Source organism: Anoplolepis gracilipes, chromosome 2 (genome assembly GCF_047496725.1).
Source record: "Anoplolepis gracilipes chromosome 2, ASM4749672v1, whole genome shotgun sequence".
NCBI lineage: Eukaryota > Metazoa > Arthropoda > Insecta > Hymenoptera > Formicidae > Anoplolepis > Anoplolepis gracilipes.
The window spans coordinates 17,613,114-17,634,405 of NC_132971.1; the positions used below are offsets into that span (position 1 = coordinate 17,613,114).

The 21,292-nt window shown below is 32.3% G+C and overlaps 1 protein-coding gene across 3 annotated transcripts in view; it reads left to right on the top strand.

Annotated features, from left to right (window-relative positions):
• The first annotated feature begins 4,383 nt into the window (after positions 1–4,383).
• The window catches only part of Dop2r (dopamine D2-like receptor), a 257,504-nt gene continuing 240,595 nt past the window's right edge, over positions 4,384–21,292 (top strand). For all 3 annotated transcript variants that reach the window (XM_072886458.1, XM_072886459.1, XM_072886460.1), the window contains exons 1-2: positions 4,384–5,991; positions 18,968–20,068. In XM_072886458.1, the coding sequence (XP_072742559.1) occupies positions 19,331–20,068 (738 nt within the window). In that variant the 5' untranslated portion in view covers positions 4,384–5,991; positions 18,968–19,330. The remainder of the gene's footprint in view (positions 5,992–18,967; positions 20,069–21,292) is intronic.

Genomic DNA, 21,292 nt, shown 5'->3' on the forward strand with positions numbered 1-21,292 from the left:
ATACATGCGACATACAGTAATTATAACTTTATTAATCTAGACAGTCAATCATGGGATAATTACTGGCACAATGTACTGTAGTGTTCGTACACGACGCTGAAACTCGATCATTTTCAACAGATTGGAAGCATACCCTAACTGTAACTTTGGAATAGACTTCCGTCTGTGTGCGAGGAGTCAGAAGTGAGTGTTGTCAAACTACAATCAACACTACGTTTAGTATTAGTTTATTCTGTTACTAGTTTTGCTTAATATACCTTATTAAAATACTATTGTATATTTTCCTCCTCAATACGATAAAAAGAAGAAAAAATCAAGAGATGCTTTCAATTAATGCATGTGAATTATAGTAATTTATTAATTTTAATTACTTTTTTATTACTTTTCAGGGATTAATTATAATATATGTATGTATTCTAAAATAACTTATAGACATTTAATTTCCGAATTGGATTTAATGAATTTATAATCCATCTAATACGTCGTATCGTATACAATAATATGTAAATGAGCAATCATCGATGTTGACGCAAATGTGTAGGATTCCTGTGTGAGATAATGTACCGCTAAATGTGCATCAATGTTGATTACTGTACAGCAAACGGGTTAATTTGCCTAATTGATTTTATTCGTAATGACAATATACGATTTTTCATACTAATCTGCTTATTTCATATAATTGAATCGTAAAATATCGTACATTTTGCGTTTTATTGCAACATTGTTTTATTGATTTTATTGGCTAATCATTCACTCCAACAAAAGCGATCAAATTGCGTAAAATTATATCGTACAAATTCGACCGATTTATTTGCATCATTTACGGATGGACATGTGCTACATTCGATTCTTGCCTTGACATGCATGTAATAATCGATTAATCGCTAATCAATCTAATGCATCGACGTATCGACAAATAAATAAATTGATGGCCTTTCTGCTGATATAATTGTATAACATTTGAGGAATAGTTTTGCAGAATTAAACAAATTATATCAATGTCAATTGTAACAGTAAATATATTATTTATATCTATTCTCGTAGAATTATGACTCATCAGTAGAATTTCCAGTCTCTTTCATCTACCAATCAATATCTATTTGCTAAATGATGATTTATTCTTACCCAATATGTATACATTGTATAAATCGGAAAAGCGAAACGAGAATATATGCATATAAAATAGAAATGTTGAAAAGTAATCAATCATTTAATATAAAGCTCTTTGGAGGAAACATGTGTTATTTTGAGTCATGCATAAAAAACGTTATGCACACGTGACTGAATTTATAGTTTTATAATTTCACGACGAATCATAAGAAACCATATCTAACTAATCATGTGAGAAATCATCTTTTAAAATTTTGTTTTCTTGTATAAGGAAAGCTTTCCATTCTTTTCTAATTTTTCCATCGTAATTATTTTGACGAAGTTGCTTAAAAAAGGGATTAAGCAGCATTTTCTTTTAAGTAAATAAAGATGTTATAAGACATACATGTTTTATAAATGCAGGAATGATAAATCGATATGTCTAATTATTATTAGACATAGGATGTACAAATGTGGGTAATGCATATCAGTAATATGGCATATCAGTAAATTCTATTTGTCAAGATAGACATTCTATTTGTCAAAATAATATTAATCGAATGAGATGCGAACAACGCATATTCAAACAGAAATGTAACATTAATATTTCTTGCTTTTTAATTTTGACATAAACATTAGTTTAGATTATCATTTGTAAAAGTTAAGCTTTAAAAAGATGTATGTAGATCGTCGTAGATATTCCGACCGTTTGTATTGTGACATGCATAATCGTATATCGTACTTCGTTATTTTGAGTCTGTGGCTTATCGATTACTGGTGATGAAAAATCTTCATAAGAGGGAGTGAACGTATTTCATCTTTCTCAGGAACAAAGAGCGTGTCATATTGGACGAGTTAAATGAGAGAATGCCGTGCATACGGCTGTGTCCCGCGTGTCCGCACAGATGGAAAATTGAAAACTATAAATTTCTTTGCTTTCCCCACCGACGGCAACGTTTTCCTTCTCTTGCGCGCCGAATTTAGCTACCTGCGGCATTCTGGCTTTTATCAGACAGTTTTCATGAACTTACATATATGCCATTTGAAATTTAAAATATAATTTGACCTAATATTATTTAAACACTCCGCTCAATATGACTAGCAGTATTCACGTGATAATACAATATTGCGAATGTTGATTCTGTTAAATGGAAAAAATATTTTATCAGGACAAAAGGATAGATAAATATCTTTTTTTTCTCTCCCTTTCTCAATGGAAATCGCATAAAACACTCGCTATAAGCAAAATTGGTGCAATTTAAAACTGACAAAACATGAATTTAAAACAAGTATTTATTAAACTTAAATTATTATTATTCTGTTTTCCCCTTTTTTTATAACAACAAAATATAGATGCGCTTATTATTATTATAATAAAAATATTTATTGTGTTTACACATGTATAGACATAATAAAACATTTTTTTCAAATAATAATTATGTTGCTAAAGAGACTAAATTATGCGCATACTTTTTGATATATATTGTAGATGTATTTTGATAAATTTTTTTCAAAATCTATATATCACACAATACATTTATCCGACGTAGATTACGGAAATATTTCGTCTTCGTTATTCTAATGTATTAACTGTAATTGACGTAATTCTGATGAAGACTGATTATAATGTTAATTTGATGTGTTCAGAAAACAAGCATGTCGATGTTACTTCATCCATTATGAAAATTATACGGCTAAAAAATTATATAGGTCAAGCGATCGCGAATCAAGGGGATATGACTATAGATTATTGATTTTTGCTGCAGCTTAAGCTACTACGACACTTTATTATCATAACTGTAACTTACAGAATAACGCGGGATTAATAAAAATTATATACACTAAATACCTATGTATAGCTACGATACATAATTTGCATATTGTGAGCATTACGCTAATTATTATACAATAAATTAGGTAAATTTGATATAATTTAGTTTAGTAACATATTAATTATAGCAGAATATCAAATTTTCCAGCTAATATTTACGTGGAATATTTCAATAAATTTAGAGCTGATTAAATATCAAAATTATTTCCGATTTATCTTCTTTAACAAACCTGAGACTTGAGATACTATAAGGTACATATATGCATGTCTACGAAAGATAAAAATGTAAAATATTCATATATGTATAAATAAAAATTTTTCACAAATTTCTTGTCGGATTAGTTCCATATTATAATGTACACAAATTTTTCCACATTATGTTACAAGCATGAGTAACATTGTAGTTATTACACTTATGTATGAGTGTTTTCTCTATGAAAATTTTAAACCATAATTAAAATACTTAAATTGCATAAAAAAATGTAATATTTCTGAGTTTTATTTTATATTTTTAATCTTTGAAAATAGAAAGTATATTTTTATAAATCTGCATAGTTACTAAGCAAATGTTTAACGTTTATGAAATGATAACTACATTAAAATTGTAATTCAGAAATAATAACAATATTCAACAACTTTCTATGATACACATAGGTATCTCTCTCTCTCTCTCTCTCTCTCTCTCTCTCTCTCTCTCTCTCTCTCTCTCTCTCTCTCTCAATACTTTTCAGATAATATAAATTATATTATAAATAGTTAACTGAAACAATTAAATTTTATATAATTTTATTCTTTTATTCCTTCGAAGCATTTTAGAGTAAAATTAAAATACTTATATTTTTTTAAAACCTTATTTTCTTTTTCTCTTACAATAATATTTGCACGATATTGTGCAGAATGTGTAGGTTCTCAAGAAAAGAAAAGCCAACAGTAAAAAAAAAAAAAAAAAAAAAAAACAGTTGAACTCATTAGAGCAACCAACACTCTTCTCGTAACGTGCAATTCCCTGCGCGCTAATAGTATCAGATAGCATGATACACAGACGTGCTGTAATCAAAGCCCCGTGTCGTCATATCCGCCGGCAGGCAACAGACCTGCAGAACCTGTGCCAACAAATTTCGACTCGCAACCTCGAGACGGTTAAGAAAGGACTGCGAAAAGACCGCCACAGGGAAAGAAAAAAAGAAAGAGAAACAAATGGAAAGGACCAGAACGGCCAGCGCCGTCACAGAGGAGGAGTAGAAACTGATGGAGGAGGGCTGAGAATTAGGGGTTGGTCGCAAGCAGCGTGCGCGCGAGAGGGCTTTGCTAGGGAGGGAAAGGGTGGAGTAGTACTATCCCCTCTCGCGCTTTCTCTCTTCCTCTCTCACTCTCTCCCTCTCTTTCTCACACCCTCTCTTTCTCCCTCGCCAACCTCCAACCCCTCTCGAGCGCGCGCGAGCATTCGGGATTCGAGGTGGTGTGGAAACTCGAGCAGACAGCCAGTCGCTCGCCGTACGTTTCACGACGTGGCTCGAAAGTGCTGCCTGGCCGATCGAGATAAGCGACGACGACGACGACGATGACGACGACGACAACGACGGCAACGGCGACGGCAATGTAATGTTACTTCTGGATGACGCCGTCGGTCGATTCTGGCCCATGTTGAGATTTGCCGTCCGGCAACGTCGATAGACATTTGACACTTGGCGTTCGCGCCAATCATTCGATCGTCGCTCGCCGGAATCCACAGGTATCTCAGACAGCGCATTGTGGAGACCGACCGCTTTCGCGTAACAAATTGCAGGCCGGAATCTGGACAATTGTCGCCTGCGAATCGATCGGAATCCAGAAATATGTTCTAAGATCTCTCCGTCGTTTTTAGAGATTTCATCGTGTGACGTGCGCGTTTGTGCCGGTAGAAAATTGCGAGAACGAAGATTCAAAAGTTTAGAGTGGAACTATAGATCAAAACCAGATTGGTCTCTCTTCAGATCTTACGGTGAAAAAAAATGTGGTAATTAATCTAAGATTAAAGCGATAATCCTTCCTTTCCGCTGACGTTCTTATAGATCAGCGTGTGTGGCGCGTACACGCGTTTCATCATCGCGTTTGAGTTTCAATCGTCGCGGGGGACTGAATTTCCGGCCAGGAAATTTAACGTCGATCGAACGTGAGCAACGACGCGGCGAAATTAGCCGGAAGTACTGGCGGATCGGATTAACCGGTAATGTCCGGCATCATCGTTCGTGCAGATCTGCCAAACTATAGCTATATTAACTGTAGTTAATACCGCTTAATTGAAAAAGGCTCAAAGAGGAATGGCGAATTAATTGTGATAGCGAAGATAAAAAAAAAAAGAGAATAAACTGTAGAGAAGAGAAGTTGAGGTGCGATCGAGCATACGTAAGCGAAGACAAAGTCTACAAGGTCGAGGAACGAGAGAGAAAGGAGCATGCCATTTCCACGGAGAATTTAATAAGCTCTGCCGGCTTAGAAGAATGCCGTCCCGCAGATCGGATACGATGTCGCCAGGGTTTCCGATGCCGTCGCAAAATATCTCAGACAATCCGCCGACGCTGAATGGCGTAGCTTAAGGCGACTTCTTGTGTATACCACCATCGCATGACGCGGATAATCGAAACGATAGCAGACTGAAGAGCTCGAACAGGCTTCCCTCATAGCGTGGTTGCATCCCTACTTTTTCGTTTTTTCCAACATCTCTCTCTCTCTCTTCTCTCTTTCTCTTTTTCTCTCGAGTCTGCTCGATTTTAGCGATCACGCGACACGAGGAGAGCTTCGCCATGTACGCGTGACATCATGTCGACGACGTCTGTGCGTGACACATCGTCGGGTGGTGACCACGTCGAAAGTGACGGTATACTTGCGTCGAGGGGTGTCGATGAATCGGGTACACTCCGATATGCCGAGTCCAGGACAACGCGGATGCAGAACCCCATAGACCGTGTCCACGCGACGTCGCGATTCGATGGATCGATCGCGCGCAAGATCCGTCGCGATCTGGGAGCGTCCCTTCGCGGATAATCGTCGATCGTCGTCGCGCGAAACCGCCGTTGCTGCCGGAATGGACGGTAAGTCGGACGCGTGTTGCTGTCGCGTGTTGCTGGCACGCCAATTTCGTTGGTCCAAGGTCCTTCACGTCGACGGTGTCAAGGGCATAGTCACGTGTGCTATTTGAATTGCTAAGCAGACCTGGATCACCTGATAATTAAAATACGATGTGAGAGAGACGGCGATTTATTATCTGCGAGGGAAACGCTTGAGACAAGGGTCAATTTCATGCACCGCTTGTTTTGTAAGCCGTACATTAAGTTCAAAAAAGCATCAAGTGTCTTTAAAAATTATAAATAGAATAAAGTAAGATTTGCGCTTTCTAAAAATTTTGAAATGTAAATAATATATATTAAAAATCGATTTTCAAACATATAACAATTTTGCTTCTCTGGTAAAAAAAATAAATACAACATTATATATATACATATTTGTGACACGTAAACAAGAATTCTCTCTCAATACTGCATATTTTTAAGTGCTAAATGATATTGTCACGTTTTGTTATTTATTTCATCGTATCCTGGCGTAAAATGCTTTTTTAATACGGCTGTAACAATGGATAAGGCAATTTCACGAAGATGGAGCGAGATAGAAAAATTTTAGCTTCAAGCTGGTGTCGTATCGCGCGAATTAAGGACTATAAATGAAGAGACCGCGGAGAGTAAAGGGTGTAAACGTAGGGATGGAAAAAGGATTCTTTTACTATCCTTTTTACCTTCCGGCATCGAATGTACAGCAGTTTTTCCTTCGTTCTTTCCTCCCTCGTTTTCACTTTCCCCTCCACTCTTTGCGTCATCCCTTGATGTATTAAAGGGGCACGTGAAATATTCCGAAGGCATTTTCATTACCGTCCTCTCTGAGAATGCATGCGGGCTGATAAGCCTTTCTGTACGAGGGCGTAGGGTAAAGTGGATTGCAAAGAGGGAAATCAAATGTATTCGGTTACCAGTGTTTTTTTTTTTTTTTACCTTTTTTTGCTTCAAAGAGAAGATTATATTATTTTTATTAAATTTATGCGGGCATGCAAATACTCGGTTTTATTCAGCGTTATAATCAGAAATATGTTTTTCGCGGCAGAGACATTTTTTCGTAGAATGCTCATCAAATGCAAAATTAATCTCAACTGTGTTATCAATGTTGATTTTTGTCGAATCTATTCTATTTAAATTGACTTTTATCCAAAGCGAATAAATAATGAACCCTGCGAGCACACACACCAATTACATATGAATAATTTAAATTGGATTTTCTATTCATAGTGATTATATAGTATTTAGTATAGTTAAGTATGATACAGACACATGGTTCAATTATACATACTTATAACATACATACATACATACATATATATATATATATATATATATATATATATATATATATATATATATATATATATATATATATATATATTTGCGAAAAGCAAACTAAACTTTTTGAATCACTTTTTCTTTTTTTTTTCAATCACTTATAACTCGGAAATTATTGATGCCGACATTTTCGCTAAAGAAAAATCGGCTTCAAATGATCTCAAGAATCTACCATTAGAAGGTTTTTCACCGGATACCCTGTATATATATATATATATGTATGTATATTATATATATATATATATATATAAGCGATTGAAAAAAAAAAGGAAAAGTGATTCAAAAAGTTTAGTTTGCTTTTCGCAAACTTTTTGAAGTTAAAAAATTATTAAAACTACATTCTTCAGTTAATTTCAGCTAGAGTTTACCCTAATATAATTTTAATTTAAGGGTTAATTACAAAGATGTATAATGATAAAAATTGGTATTTTCGCTCAGGAAAAATCGACTCCAAATGATTTCAAGAATCTGCCATTAACAGGTTTTTCACCAATTACCAAACACCTTGTATATAAGTGTGTGTGTGTGTGTGTGTGTGTGTAAATAAATTCACATTTATTTTTATATTCTCTTTTATAACTCATTTTTTTCTTGATAGCACGTATATTTTTTCTAAAGTAAAAAACAATTTGTTATGAAATTAGCTTGACTCAATAAAAGTACACAAAATGTATTCTATCTAATAATTTAAATATGTCCATTAACAATTACTCATCTATTTTTTTTTAATTATATGAGCAAACTTAATGACTTGTATAACAAAATGTTTATGATACAATTGCACAAGATAAAAAATAATTTTGTGCTGTCCATCGTAAAAATACAGAACACATTTATTAAAATTTAAAAAAAAAGAGCTGTAGTCTCTATACATCTTATAAACTAAAAATCATATATCTTTATGATAAGTAACGTAACAACAAAATAATAAATATACGCACATACAACAGACACATGCACACATATTTACGTACAAAAATTCAACAATTACATTAATACAAACTGAATGTTACATCTGAGAGTATTATATAACAATTAATATTAATTTAGATAATTAATTAATTATCTGGAAATCATGTAAATGATTCAATTTTCTCGGACAAAGTTAGTTTTCGCTCATTACGTTTGCGATATTGCAGAAAAATTTTAAAATGCCTTCAATGTTTCGAAATTACACGGTAGTATAAGCTGCAGGGCTAACAATCGGTGAATTTTGTGCAAATGGGTTCTCGGCAGACCGCTTTTTCAGGCGCAATTGAATCTGCCCTAGCACTCACGGCAGTCCTCCAGTCCAGTAGTTGACAAGGTAATTTCAGTAATTCTCTGAATGTACGGTATTTTACAAATTCCTGGGTACACTTACAATCCGTATATTTAGCACATTGAGTCATTACTGAAAGGACTTATCGTTCGACTCTTTTCCTAAGGATAAATGAAAATTTTTCTTTCTAATTAATTGTAATAAATATTTAAATAAAATTTTAAATAAAAAAACTTTCTATTCTACAAATTAAAGTAATGTTAAATTAATATATATCATATTAATTAAATAGCAGGAAAAATTTGTTGCATTATTGGTTAATTAACATAAGTACAAAGGAAAATATTAAATTTCGTAAATCATGAATAAAAAAAGATTAATAAGTTTTTATTTATTAATTATAATTTATCAAATAAATAGTTAACAATTACAAAAAAATTTTTTTGTAAAATATTTTTATTCATCTAATGTATGTAGAATACTTTTTATTATTTTCATCAATATTTGTCCATTCATAAAATTTATAATTTTTTTCAAATTTAAGCAATTCCTTCTACTTTAGAATTTTTAGTTATATTATTAATACTCATCTTTTTACTCTCTCTCTCTCTCTCTCTCTCTCTCTCTCTCTCTCTCTCTCTCTCTCTCTCTCTCTCTCTCTCTCTCTCTCTCTCTCTCTCTCTCTCTCTTTCTCTCTCTCTCTCTCTCTCTCTCTCTCTCTCCCTCCCCTCTCTCTCTCTAAAAGATAAATATTTTTAAAAATGATCTTTTAAAAAATACTTATAAGTTAATAAATGCAGAAAAGTCTGCATTTTTTTGTCTTTTTTTGCAGTTTTATTAATGGTTTTGTAAAATCGAGAATATTTTCTGAATATTATATAGTATGCAATTTTCATATTTGCACAATGTTTGCCACTATTTAAATACTCGCTTTAGAAACATGTACAATATTTGTGAATAATATCTACAAAAAGAATCGTTTTGCAAATCAAACTTTTAGATAAAATTTGTGCCTTTTTTATGGCAACGTTATTGCATATTAAATATCGCTAGGCGTTCGGTCAATGGCGGCGTTTCGGAAATTTGATAAAATGTTCAACTAAAATCATATTTATTCAATTAAAAATCCATGATCCATATAATTTTTTATCGAAAGAAGCAAAAATAATTATGTAAAAACGGTTAATCAAAAATTATTACAGTTCACTTTTTTGCTCATTTCGTGCTATCATAATGCAAAAAAACAGAAAATTATCGTCAGAAACAGAACAGAAAAACCAAAGCAATTCTCATATATGTATGCAGTTCTGTCGCATTTTTAGATGAATCAATTAAATGCGGTCATGCAGTAGGAAAACCAGATATCTTTTTCAGCTAATTTAATAGAACACGGTTCTCTGCCATTACCTGTTGCGTCACCATTATTATGCCAGTGTAATACGTATGCCAGTATAACGTCGACGAAGAAAAATGATGACTATGTTGACTGGAAATAACATTCCTTTACCTTCATATTACGTATGTGTATATTGTTTACATATTAGACACGCTACCAATTCTTAAAAAAAATTATTTTTTCGAGATTATCATCATATTAGGTTTTTTAATTCACAAAAATGTCAATCACAATTTTTATTAATAAAATAATATTTATGCAATTATTTCATAGTTTTACATAACTATTTCATAGTCGTATGAATATTATTTTATTCATAGATATCTAGTTATATTAAGAGTATTAATGTTTAGCATAAAATATTATATAAATATGTATAAAATATATATAAAATGTATAAATAATGTATTACAATTTCATACATAATTACATCTTAATTATTTGATGAGGAATAGTCTTGTAAAATCATTCAATAGTTTGGGATAATAATTAGAGATTGATAGCGTAAAAATGTCACAAGATGTTTCATCAAAAGCTATGATACTCATATTTATTTACAACTTCTAAAACTTTATATAAACCTGAAAATATCAAAAAAGGAAATGTTATTGCTATACTTAATAGTTTTTGAGATAATAACTGATCGCAAGATATATTTTTATACAAATAATAATTATTCACAATTAATATGCGTGACATTGGTTTAAAATTATTAGTATATGTCAAATATTTTTTGGATCATTTTATTTAATTATACGTACGTCGATATGTGTCACATAACAATATTTGTTCCGTGACACACATATACATACGCAGTTGCTAATTATCACATATTATTTTGGACTAAATTGTTAATTATTCAATCGAGAATAGCGTGTACAAAGTTAATACAACGGTCTTTTATGATCATATATTAATATTGAAATTTCTATCATGCTGGAAGAGAGAGAATGCGAGTTACATATTTATAGACAAATATCGATATACTACAATTCAATTACAGCTGTTATCATAGCGTATAAAATTAATTTTCGTATATGAAAATGTCACGTATCTAATTTACTTGCTCAAAATTTTATTTCTTTGTTCAATATAATTAAATTATATCTTTTAAATTACATTTGTATTTCATTAAAAATATAAGTCCGTTTAACTCAAGATACTTTTTTTGCAAATGTGAGAGTGCGCTTTAGACAATTATTAAGAGCTGTTAAGGAACTATATTTATTATTTTTTTAAATTAAAACTAAATATTAGAGACCTGCTTTGGATACATATTGCAGTACTCGGGATAATTCCTCAAGATCATTTCTCACCCAAATGGCGCACCAAATGTCTAACAGAATAGCAGGCAGGAAGGAGTCCGCATTAGCGAAGTTTCGTGCTAATTGTACGTAATTAATTATATCATTATTTCGCCGATTAATCTAAGTCTCTCGCCGCAACGGTGGAGGATCATATTTTTCACTCTCCTCGCGATATACGGTATTCTTTGCCGCAACTGCTGCACAAGAACGATCAATCTAGAGCGATACGATTTCATTTTTTGAAAGACAGAAAACAACGTTACGTACAAAGGAAAAGAAAGATGTTGCCTTCCTGGCGAGATAAAAATTGCCAAGAATATATTGCGGGAATATTTTCTACCTTTGTCACAGGAAAAATCATCGTTACATGTGACAATTTAATATTTGAAAACAATTCTAAAATTTTTTTCCTCTGCATTTAAATATTTTATAGATCATAAAAGTGCATCTTGAAAAACGTGAAATTGATGGACAACATATTGAAAATTAATAAACAGCAACGCGCATCCGATATCCATTTATTTTATTTCCGTGCAGCCAAATTATAGCTAAATGATGCAGTTACCTAAAGAATGAACCATTTAATGAGCCGTTCGTTAACTTTAATTACGCCTTTTTATACAAAAGACTAATTGACCAGGTAACTAATAAACTGTGAAATTCAATGAACAAATAGTGCAGCAATATTCCAACTTTATTAAACAAGCTTTTAAATATTATATTTTCATCAAACTGGAGATTGCAGTCCTAATGACGCTTTAAATATCAAATAGAATCACAAGTGAGATCACCGTATATATCATACATTGATGTACAGTCAATTAGCGCTGATTCACAATTAGCGCGACATTTTCATTTCTCAAACTCTCGTTTCACTGATGAACTGTCGCGTGCAAATAGAAACGTTCATTTTTCATTTATATAATAGTCGCGTTTTATATTATCGCATGCAACCATATAAGCGTCAATATACAGCACACACAATATATAGCCACATGAGCTAGCATATTACATTTACGAAAAACAAAGATAAATTGTTAGAATATATTAAAAACTCACGTAATATACGGTCGATTTAATAAATTCGACTTAGTTCTTGTAAAAGTAAAGATTGTATTACTATGCTATATTGCAAAATGGATATCTATTTCTATCGTATTTAACTATTCATGCTATTTATTATAAACGCAAGGATCATTATCTTGAGTCACGGATTTCAAAAATCCATATTGCTTTTAGTAGATATATTTTGAAATATTACATGCTCTGCGTGTTGTTCTACTTTACATTTTTATTTTCATTATTTAAGTTGTAGAATAAAAGACATCTGGATGTATTGATTACTAACATTTATATATTTATTATATATACATACATATATGTATATTTATAACATTTATATATTTACATACATGTGCGAGTCCGCACTTTAAATCTACTGTGGCCATACACAATGTTTGTAATCAACAAAGAATAATAATGTTTACAATCGACTACAAATAATGTTCTTACGTGTAATTCTCACAGAGGGACGGATCAGAGTAAAGTTGTACCGAAGGCATGTTTGCGTGCTCGCGAAAGTTAGCTCGCTAACAACAGAATCCTCCCTTTGAGACTAACCTACGCGAGAGTGGACGAACTCGCATTACTCACGCTTGCGAGATTTCCTGCGTGCACGTATCTTTTTATATTCCGCATGTTCTTCTCTTGTGTAGCACTCACCTCAAAACTGGATCATTTTTTACTGGAACGTACACATGTATGCATCTCTCGTAGTTGAAACATTTTTTTATTTATATCGCGTTGACATCCAATTTTTCTTGGTTGAATAGATTTAACATCATTCAAAGCGTAAATTATACCATGCATATGCAATTTTTGATGGAAAAATTTTAAAGCAAACTTGTGATATTAAACAATATACCAGAAATATAAAAAATTCGACAGATTAAGAAAAAAATTCGTAAATACGTATTGTAAAAAAATGTGAGAAATTTAATGATAGAATATACTTATCAAAGAAATTATTAATCTTTACTATCAATGCAAAATTTTGTACTACTATAAAAAAGTATTAAGAAAATGTGTATCAAAACAATGTTCAAGATTTAAGATAATTCAAGTTTCAGAACAAAAATTATAATTACTTTTCTAAGAAATAATTTCTAAAAATAAGTACTCTATTTCCGAACAATTTATGATTAACCTTAATTAAAAAAAAATATATTAACTAGTATCAACTATTATTGCTAGATGGTCAGCGTCAATTGATTTTTCAATTAGTAAAATTATATACGATATACCATTCTAACTTTTCTAATCAAATATGTAATAAACTTGAACTAATATTGTCAAATTAATAGAATATGCAATATCATTAAATTAATAATATCAAATAATTGATATATTTGCTTCTGATTATATCAATCTATTTCTATTTCTATCTTTATTTATAGTAACATTATTAATTTTCTGATTGACTATTTGTTCTCGTCATATATTATTTAATATATAATTTTAATACTTCATTAGCAATTAACTTAAAGACATAAAAAATATCTATGTATTACTCGCAATTGCATGTGTGTTGCATTTTAATAAATATTATAGAATAAAAAACCTTTTACTTTTAACAAAAAAGAATTATTAAAAAATTAAATAAAAAAATATATTATATATATAAAATAAAGAGGTAGTAATCATGTTTTTCTTTAAAAAGAAACACATCTGCATTGAAAGTCAACATATATAAGAATTGCTGGTTTAAATTATTTTTAATTAAAAGACTAAGATTTATCGTGACTTTTTCGGAAAATTTACTGAAAAACACAATTTTAGCAGTACATATTCTATGCAAGTTCACATTTTTTCCAATTGACTCTGTCAGCGGACAGCATTCTCCAGGATAAAGCTAGACTGCATCTATTTGCAACGTACTTTTCTAGATGCAAATATTACCGAGATTAAATATTGCTCTTGTGCTCAAATCCTATTACTTTATCAGTTTATTTCCTCTAACATGTAATATTATTTTCTTTTAGCATGACCAGTATAAAATTAATCTACAAAAGCCTTTAAAACTATAATTATCCAGATATAAACAGGATTACTTCATAAAGAGTCAAAAAGTATGTAAATTCTATAAATCGTTTTTTAATAAATAATTTTTTGCAAAAATTTAATGTCCAATTTTTTTTACACTTAAATGTAAATGCTTCTTAAAAGTAAAATATTTTGTGAATTATTGTAATTTGCAACATTAATTTCTTTTCATAACGCGCGTATTACATCGCCTTTCGAAGAAATGAAATGTCAAATTTCGGTACTTTCTCTTTTCTGTGCATCAGCGCGGAATAATGCATGAAGTTTTATAGAAAGGAGGAGCGAGCACAGCAACAACGACGCCAAATGTCGAGAACAAAATTTCTACACTGTGTTCTCTTCACCAGGGATTAATATCTCTTTGCATATTTACATATTCAAGTAACGCGCCGCATTTCTTGTTGGAGCAACGGAAAGAATATCGTTACTAAATCCACTCATTACTCTCGAACTGGCGTTAATGATTAATGATATAATAATGCGTAAAAATCACCATAATACAATCATTATATTATTTGTAACACAATCTATAAAGAATTTAATACTTTTATGGCATTATAAAAATCTGTAATACAATTGAAAGAATCTGCAATTCTGTGGATAAGTCTTTCAATTATTTTCTATAATATTTAAAATAGTGGAAAATCCGAGATAATAATGTTATAAATATTTAATTATAATTATATAAATATTATTAAATAACAAGTATTTAATATAATGTTTTAATATGAATATATATAATTTGTCCCTGTATTTAATTCGTGTTTCTCATCATATAATACAATAGATATAAACATAATATAGTATCAAAAACATTTTGTAATTAAAACATATAAATGCTTTTAGAAATTATGTAATCCCTTCTTCGTGATTTAAGATATTATAAAAAAATAAAGTTTTAAACTTTTTTTTAAGCCAACAAATGCAAAATAAAAAGTTAAATTTATAAAAAATATTTATATAATCATAACTATTAATTAATTTATTAAATTAATTAAACTATTTATTAATAATGTAAAAGATGGAGAAAATATTAAATGTTCTTGAAATATATAATTTATATTATTATGTAGCTTGAAACTAAATAAAATTGCTGAATCACAAATAAATTAAATGTGTTAAACCACGTCAAAGGAAAAAAATAAGTTTATAAAGGGAACAGTATCATTACAGTAATTTTACAAAATGAAAACAGTGAACCACGAGAAACGATACTATTTTATGGCGTGTATAAAACACTCGCGACGTGATATTCCGTTTACTTTCTTTAAATTCATGGAAGAACGGAGTTCGCAATGGCATTCGCGAACATTTCTAGAATGTCGATATCGAAGAGACAGTCTAAAATGTCGGCGGCCTCGGAACGACGTTTAAGATCTGACGTTCGCAGTGAGTATATACATTCCTCCTGATAAAATTCAGTCACCCTTCTTCAACACTCTTACACTTCTGCGTACCCGTTGCTCAAAGCACAGAGAGCGAAGTACGAAGGGTCGCGACACATGCGAAGCAAAAAAAGGGAGCGAAGGATGAAGGAGAGAGTGCTGACGGAGGAAGGAAAGAAGGAAGAGGGAATACGGGATGAATTACAGGATGCGTGGCTGTTTCCCTCCGGGTCGTCTCCGTTCTACATTTTTTTCTCGATCGCTTTTCACGAACTCAAATACTGCATTATATGTGAATTTTATAAAAGCAAAGATAAATCTCTACAGTTTTTGTTATCGACTTTAACAAAAGCGATACTTTAACAAGTATACTAGCAGGAGCAACAGTAAGTTTACTTTTCATCAGAGATTCGATAAGTAATTATTAATATAAATATATTATCAAATATATACGTGTCTTACATGTAAAATAAAGCAAAAAAAATTGTTCAAACAAATATCTTTTAATTTAAATTAGTAATTAAATTCATAAATGAATAATGTCAGTTAGAATAAGTTTATTCTTTATTTTTCTTTATTTTTATAATTATTTTTTATTTAATTAATTTAGATATAATATTATATATTAGAGTTTCTAATTTTTAATTATTATTTGTAATTAATTTTGAATCAAAATACAAAATATTCATTTATATATTTATATATGCAACAAGTGAAATTTGCTAGAAAATTGTTGCAATAAATTTTCACATGTTAACAACATGATTAAAGATTATCTTCTCGTTTAAATAGATATTCTTTGTAGTTTCTTATAAATATGTATGCACAAGATAGTTACTTTTTAAAAAATTCTGCTCTTAATTTCTTTATACTCATGTTGGTTGAACGAAATATATCAGTTCTCATAAATATGAATTTCATATAAATGTAAATTTTAATATAAAAATATAACTTCCGCACTATTGTTTTTATTCTAGTTGTGTTCATTTATTTAAGTTTTACACTTTATTTATAAATTTTTATTTATTTGCTTATACTTAGATAATTAAAACACTCAAAAAAACATTGGAAACATATTTTTACTTTTAGATCTAAAAATGAGAATTAAGTAACATCTTCTTCTCTTTCTCTCTCTCTCTCTCTCTCTCTCTCTCTCTCTCTCTCTCTCTCTTTCTCTCTCTCTTTCTCTGTCCCCTTCTCTCTTTAATGTGCTTTTTGTCGACCTCTACTTTTCTCAATGTACAGAAATATGAGATTATTTGCAGTTAAGTATATACGATCTCACACGCCTATTTTGAGTAGTAATTTATGGAAACAGGCGCATAAATCCATTTTATGGATATAAGGTACTTACGCTATAATATACATAGCAGAAATACATTCCTTCATATTTATACGATAATCGTCATTTGCCTTTTCATAGTATTCTTACTCTCTGTAAATCACATGGAACATGAATAATGGGATGAAACAAGCTATTTTTCTACCACTGATATGCAACGCGTTCTTGCAATAAATAAATGTGTTAGATTCATTGAATGCATTCGTGCGCGTGTACGAGGAAAATAAAAAGTAGCGCATTTGCAACCCAAAACAGTACAAGTTCGATACCGGTCCAGCATATCCGGCAAATTCGTCGCGCTTACGTATTAAATGGGCGACTCGCCGCAGTCGCCTGCGAAACAGCCGCCACAACAGAATTCAATTTTCGCAGTTGTGAGCACGAATAGCCCACGTCAATAAAGAATTGATGGATCCATCGTTCGCGATAGATGGATGAAGGAAAGAGAACAGCCTTCAATTTCAGAGCCATTGTCTCCTGTTTTCCATTCCTCAGGTGCAACCCTCTGATACAGTGCCTGCACGAACTCCACGAGACCGGGAATTTAGATAATATATATAAATATACATATATATCCCACGGACTTTATAGCCAGTAGACTGCGATACTCTGAGAAATTTACAGTCTGAAAGGTATTACCACGCGATATATATATATATACCGACCTTCTGGGTTGGCTTTATACAGAGGGAGGAATCGGTGAGGAGGAAAGTCTCCTCGTGGGATAAGGAGATGATTTCTGTTCTTAAGAGGGTCCACAGAGGGTAACTGCCGAGGCCTATTCCGTTCATTTTCTCTTTCTATTTCTTTCACCGCGCGCAATAGAAGAGAAACGCTATAATGCCTGTCCATCTGTCAATCCGACTTTCCCCCATGTGTACCTTCGATCTTTTGCCTACCAAGAAGAAAAGCACCCTATTTCAAGCAATTCGTGGATGAACGGGTGGGGACGGATGAGCTTTTGTTTAATTCCGAGATTGCGCCACGAGACACTCATTTCGAGTGGTGTGGTGTGTGCAGATGGGACTCCGCGAGTTTTTCCTTCCATGTTTCATTAGGGAGAAGATACTCGATAGCCTGGATGGTTTTCTTGCGTAAATTTATCGCCCCGCTTGGAAAGTTTGATCGCGATTAAAATCACCGTGCGAGAGTAATGAAGCGCGTTTGTTTTACTTAAAAGAGAAAGAGGGAGAGAAAAAGAGAGAAAAAGAATGTCTTTAAGAAAATCGTAATGTTGAAATACTTGATGGAAAACGATTGGTATGATAAAAATATAAAAAAAAGATTTTATATTTTCTGATCCAAATCATTAAGCAAATATCTCAAATGTTGAAAAATATTAAAAAATTAAAGATTTTTAGTAAATTCCTACATTTACACGCAATTAGATACAATTAGATAATAAAATTTCATTGCTTAAAATAAAATATAAAAGCAATAATATTTTTTTAGACGTTAATTCTATATAATGTAATAAAAAATAAAAATATCTCAAGTTATATCTAAAGAAATTTCAAAGTATTTTGTTAGCCAAGCGATGAATGATCGACCGTTATTTGATAACTAAAAGCGAGGTCGTTATATTTTGTCCTTGTCCCTTCATAAATATTTATACTAAAAAGTTAGAACCGCCATTTAAACTCACGCATATCCGCGTCGGATGCGGTTGGTTGAATGTATTAATTTTGAGTCACATTTTTTTAACGGAAAATTTTAGTTTAACATCAATTTGCCACGCAAAATTTGAAAACAAACTTTTGTTCCTGATGCACACATTCTTTCTTTAAAAGCGAAGGCTGATAGTAACCGTCAACTTTTCCTCCATTACAGAAATCCTGGAGGAAGAATTCAACTGATACGCATCTAAGCCAGGGATTCTAGAAACTGGGTGACCGGCCAAAGGGCCGATTAGAAACAGTACCTCTCTTCTTGCTCAACAAAGAGGATCAAGAAGCCTTATTCTACTTGCTGTCCGTAGAAGAAAAAGAACCAGAAAAAGGAGAAAACAAAGGAAGAAATAGAGAAAAGAGAGAGAGAGAGATAGAAAGTGAAAGAGGTCATAGCACTTAAACGTAGCCAGGAAGATAAATAGAGATGTCGAGCGCAGGCAGAGAGATGGAATTCCAGGCGAGATACTCTAAAATCTCGTGATCAGTGTCAGCATCTAACTGAAGAGATAAGACGATCACCGTGATGGAGGCGAGAACGAATGGTTCGTTCGTCAGGTCAATCTTCCGGAACTTCTCGCTGAACTCTCGCGAACATCGAGCTTCGAACGAGCCACCAGGAAGAGAAACGGATACTAATAACGTCATCAATGTGGTCTCCACAACTGTGCAAGAGGAAAAGATGGCGGATCTTCTGGATGACACTCTTTCGAATAACAATAGTGACGTTGTCGACGACAGCATCGAGTCGAGTTGGTTCAACGACTCGACCACCGCTGCTATCTCGACCTGGTCGGATTCTTCTTCTTCTTTCTTCGCAGAATCCTCATCGTCATATTCTACTTCAAGTGTGGACAACTACACAGGCAGCGTGTCCGATCTCTTTGTTTTTGATGACTTGAACGATTATATTAATCGGCTCAACTACAGCGTCTTCGTGAACCTGACGGCCTACTACGGCGACGGCGACGCCGGGCTGAACCTCAGTAGTGTGAACTGCACATCGTCGATAGTCGCCGGGAACGCTGTCAGGCCGGGAGATGAGTGCGGTGCGACCGTCGGCGTCGACGAAAAATCGAACAGTTGGTGGGCCCTGATACTCGTGATCGTGCCGTGTTTAACGCTCTTCGGTAACGTGCTCGTCATCTTGGCGGTAGTGAAAGAGCGAGCTCTGCAGACCGTCACCAACTACTTCATCGTCAGCTTGGCGGTCGCCGATCTCCTCGTGGCAGTGCTCGTTATGCCGTTCGCGGTCTACGTATTGGTAAGTCAATTTGTCTTTGCAATTTATACTATACATCTAATTTACACGAAGACGATTTCCTTCCAATCAAATGCGTATTTGTACCTTTCAATCGATATTTCGAAGCACATTTCTCAGTTCCTCGATACTTCCTCAAAGGGATAATTTAGCTTAGATACGTTACGTTCTAAACAAATATTCGTAATGTTAATTACTAAACCTGATAGTAGCTACATAACTATAAAATGTTATTCTTGTTAATTATCGTGCTTGATTATCTAATTGTATAAATATAAATTATATAATTTCACAGATATGTGCAACTCACTCAGCATATAATTTATTGATCGTTTATCTGTTATAGTCGCAAAAACTTTTTAGAGCAAATTTGAATCTTCTATAATGAATTATAAATCGTTTTATAATCTAAGGATTTAGATATTCTACTATACTAACACTAATTAATATAATTAATACATCTAATCATAGACTGTTGTATGATTTATGCAAATAAGCTGAAAGCTCCAAGGGTGGAGCCTCGCATCGATCGCGAGTTTAGCTGCTAATTAAACGTTATCGTTACACAGAGTTTGCATGTGCTCAATTACCGCCCTCACCTTCAAAGTAAACGAAAAACTAAATTTAGAAAAGTTTACTTCTTTTTTTCAAATACTTTCTCGCTGATACACGTATTGGCTATTAAAGAACAATAAGCATTTTTCGTTAATTAAAAATAAATAAACCATCATGTAAAACTCGAAATATCACCTCAATATCTGTAAAAATAAAAACTGACACCGATCTGGTACAAAAATACATCAAGTTATTTTTATCTCACAATTTAATAACACGTGTATTCAGCTACTTAACCAAGCCAATTACTATTTAATGAAGATGCATTGAAATTTCTAAACGAACGCAGCAATTCATAGAACGTTCATAGAACAAACGAAACTGTTATGTTAAGACAGTTCGATTCAATGCGACAATTGGAATACACGCACGTGAATGAAAACAGAATTAGTCAATTAAAGCCATATCGAACAATTCTGTGGATGAATGCCAACGGCGTGGATCGACCTGTTGTATCGATAAACATGTTAGCTAATACAAACGTTTTCGAATTCACCTATATTGCGATTACTAAAAGCGTTTTGGCACTGCACATAATATCTTTTATTCAAACATTTTGAACACTAAAGCTTTGTAGACTTTTTATTATATTGTATTATATACATATAAGTA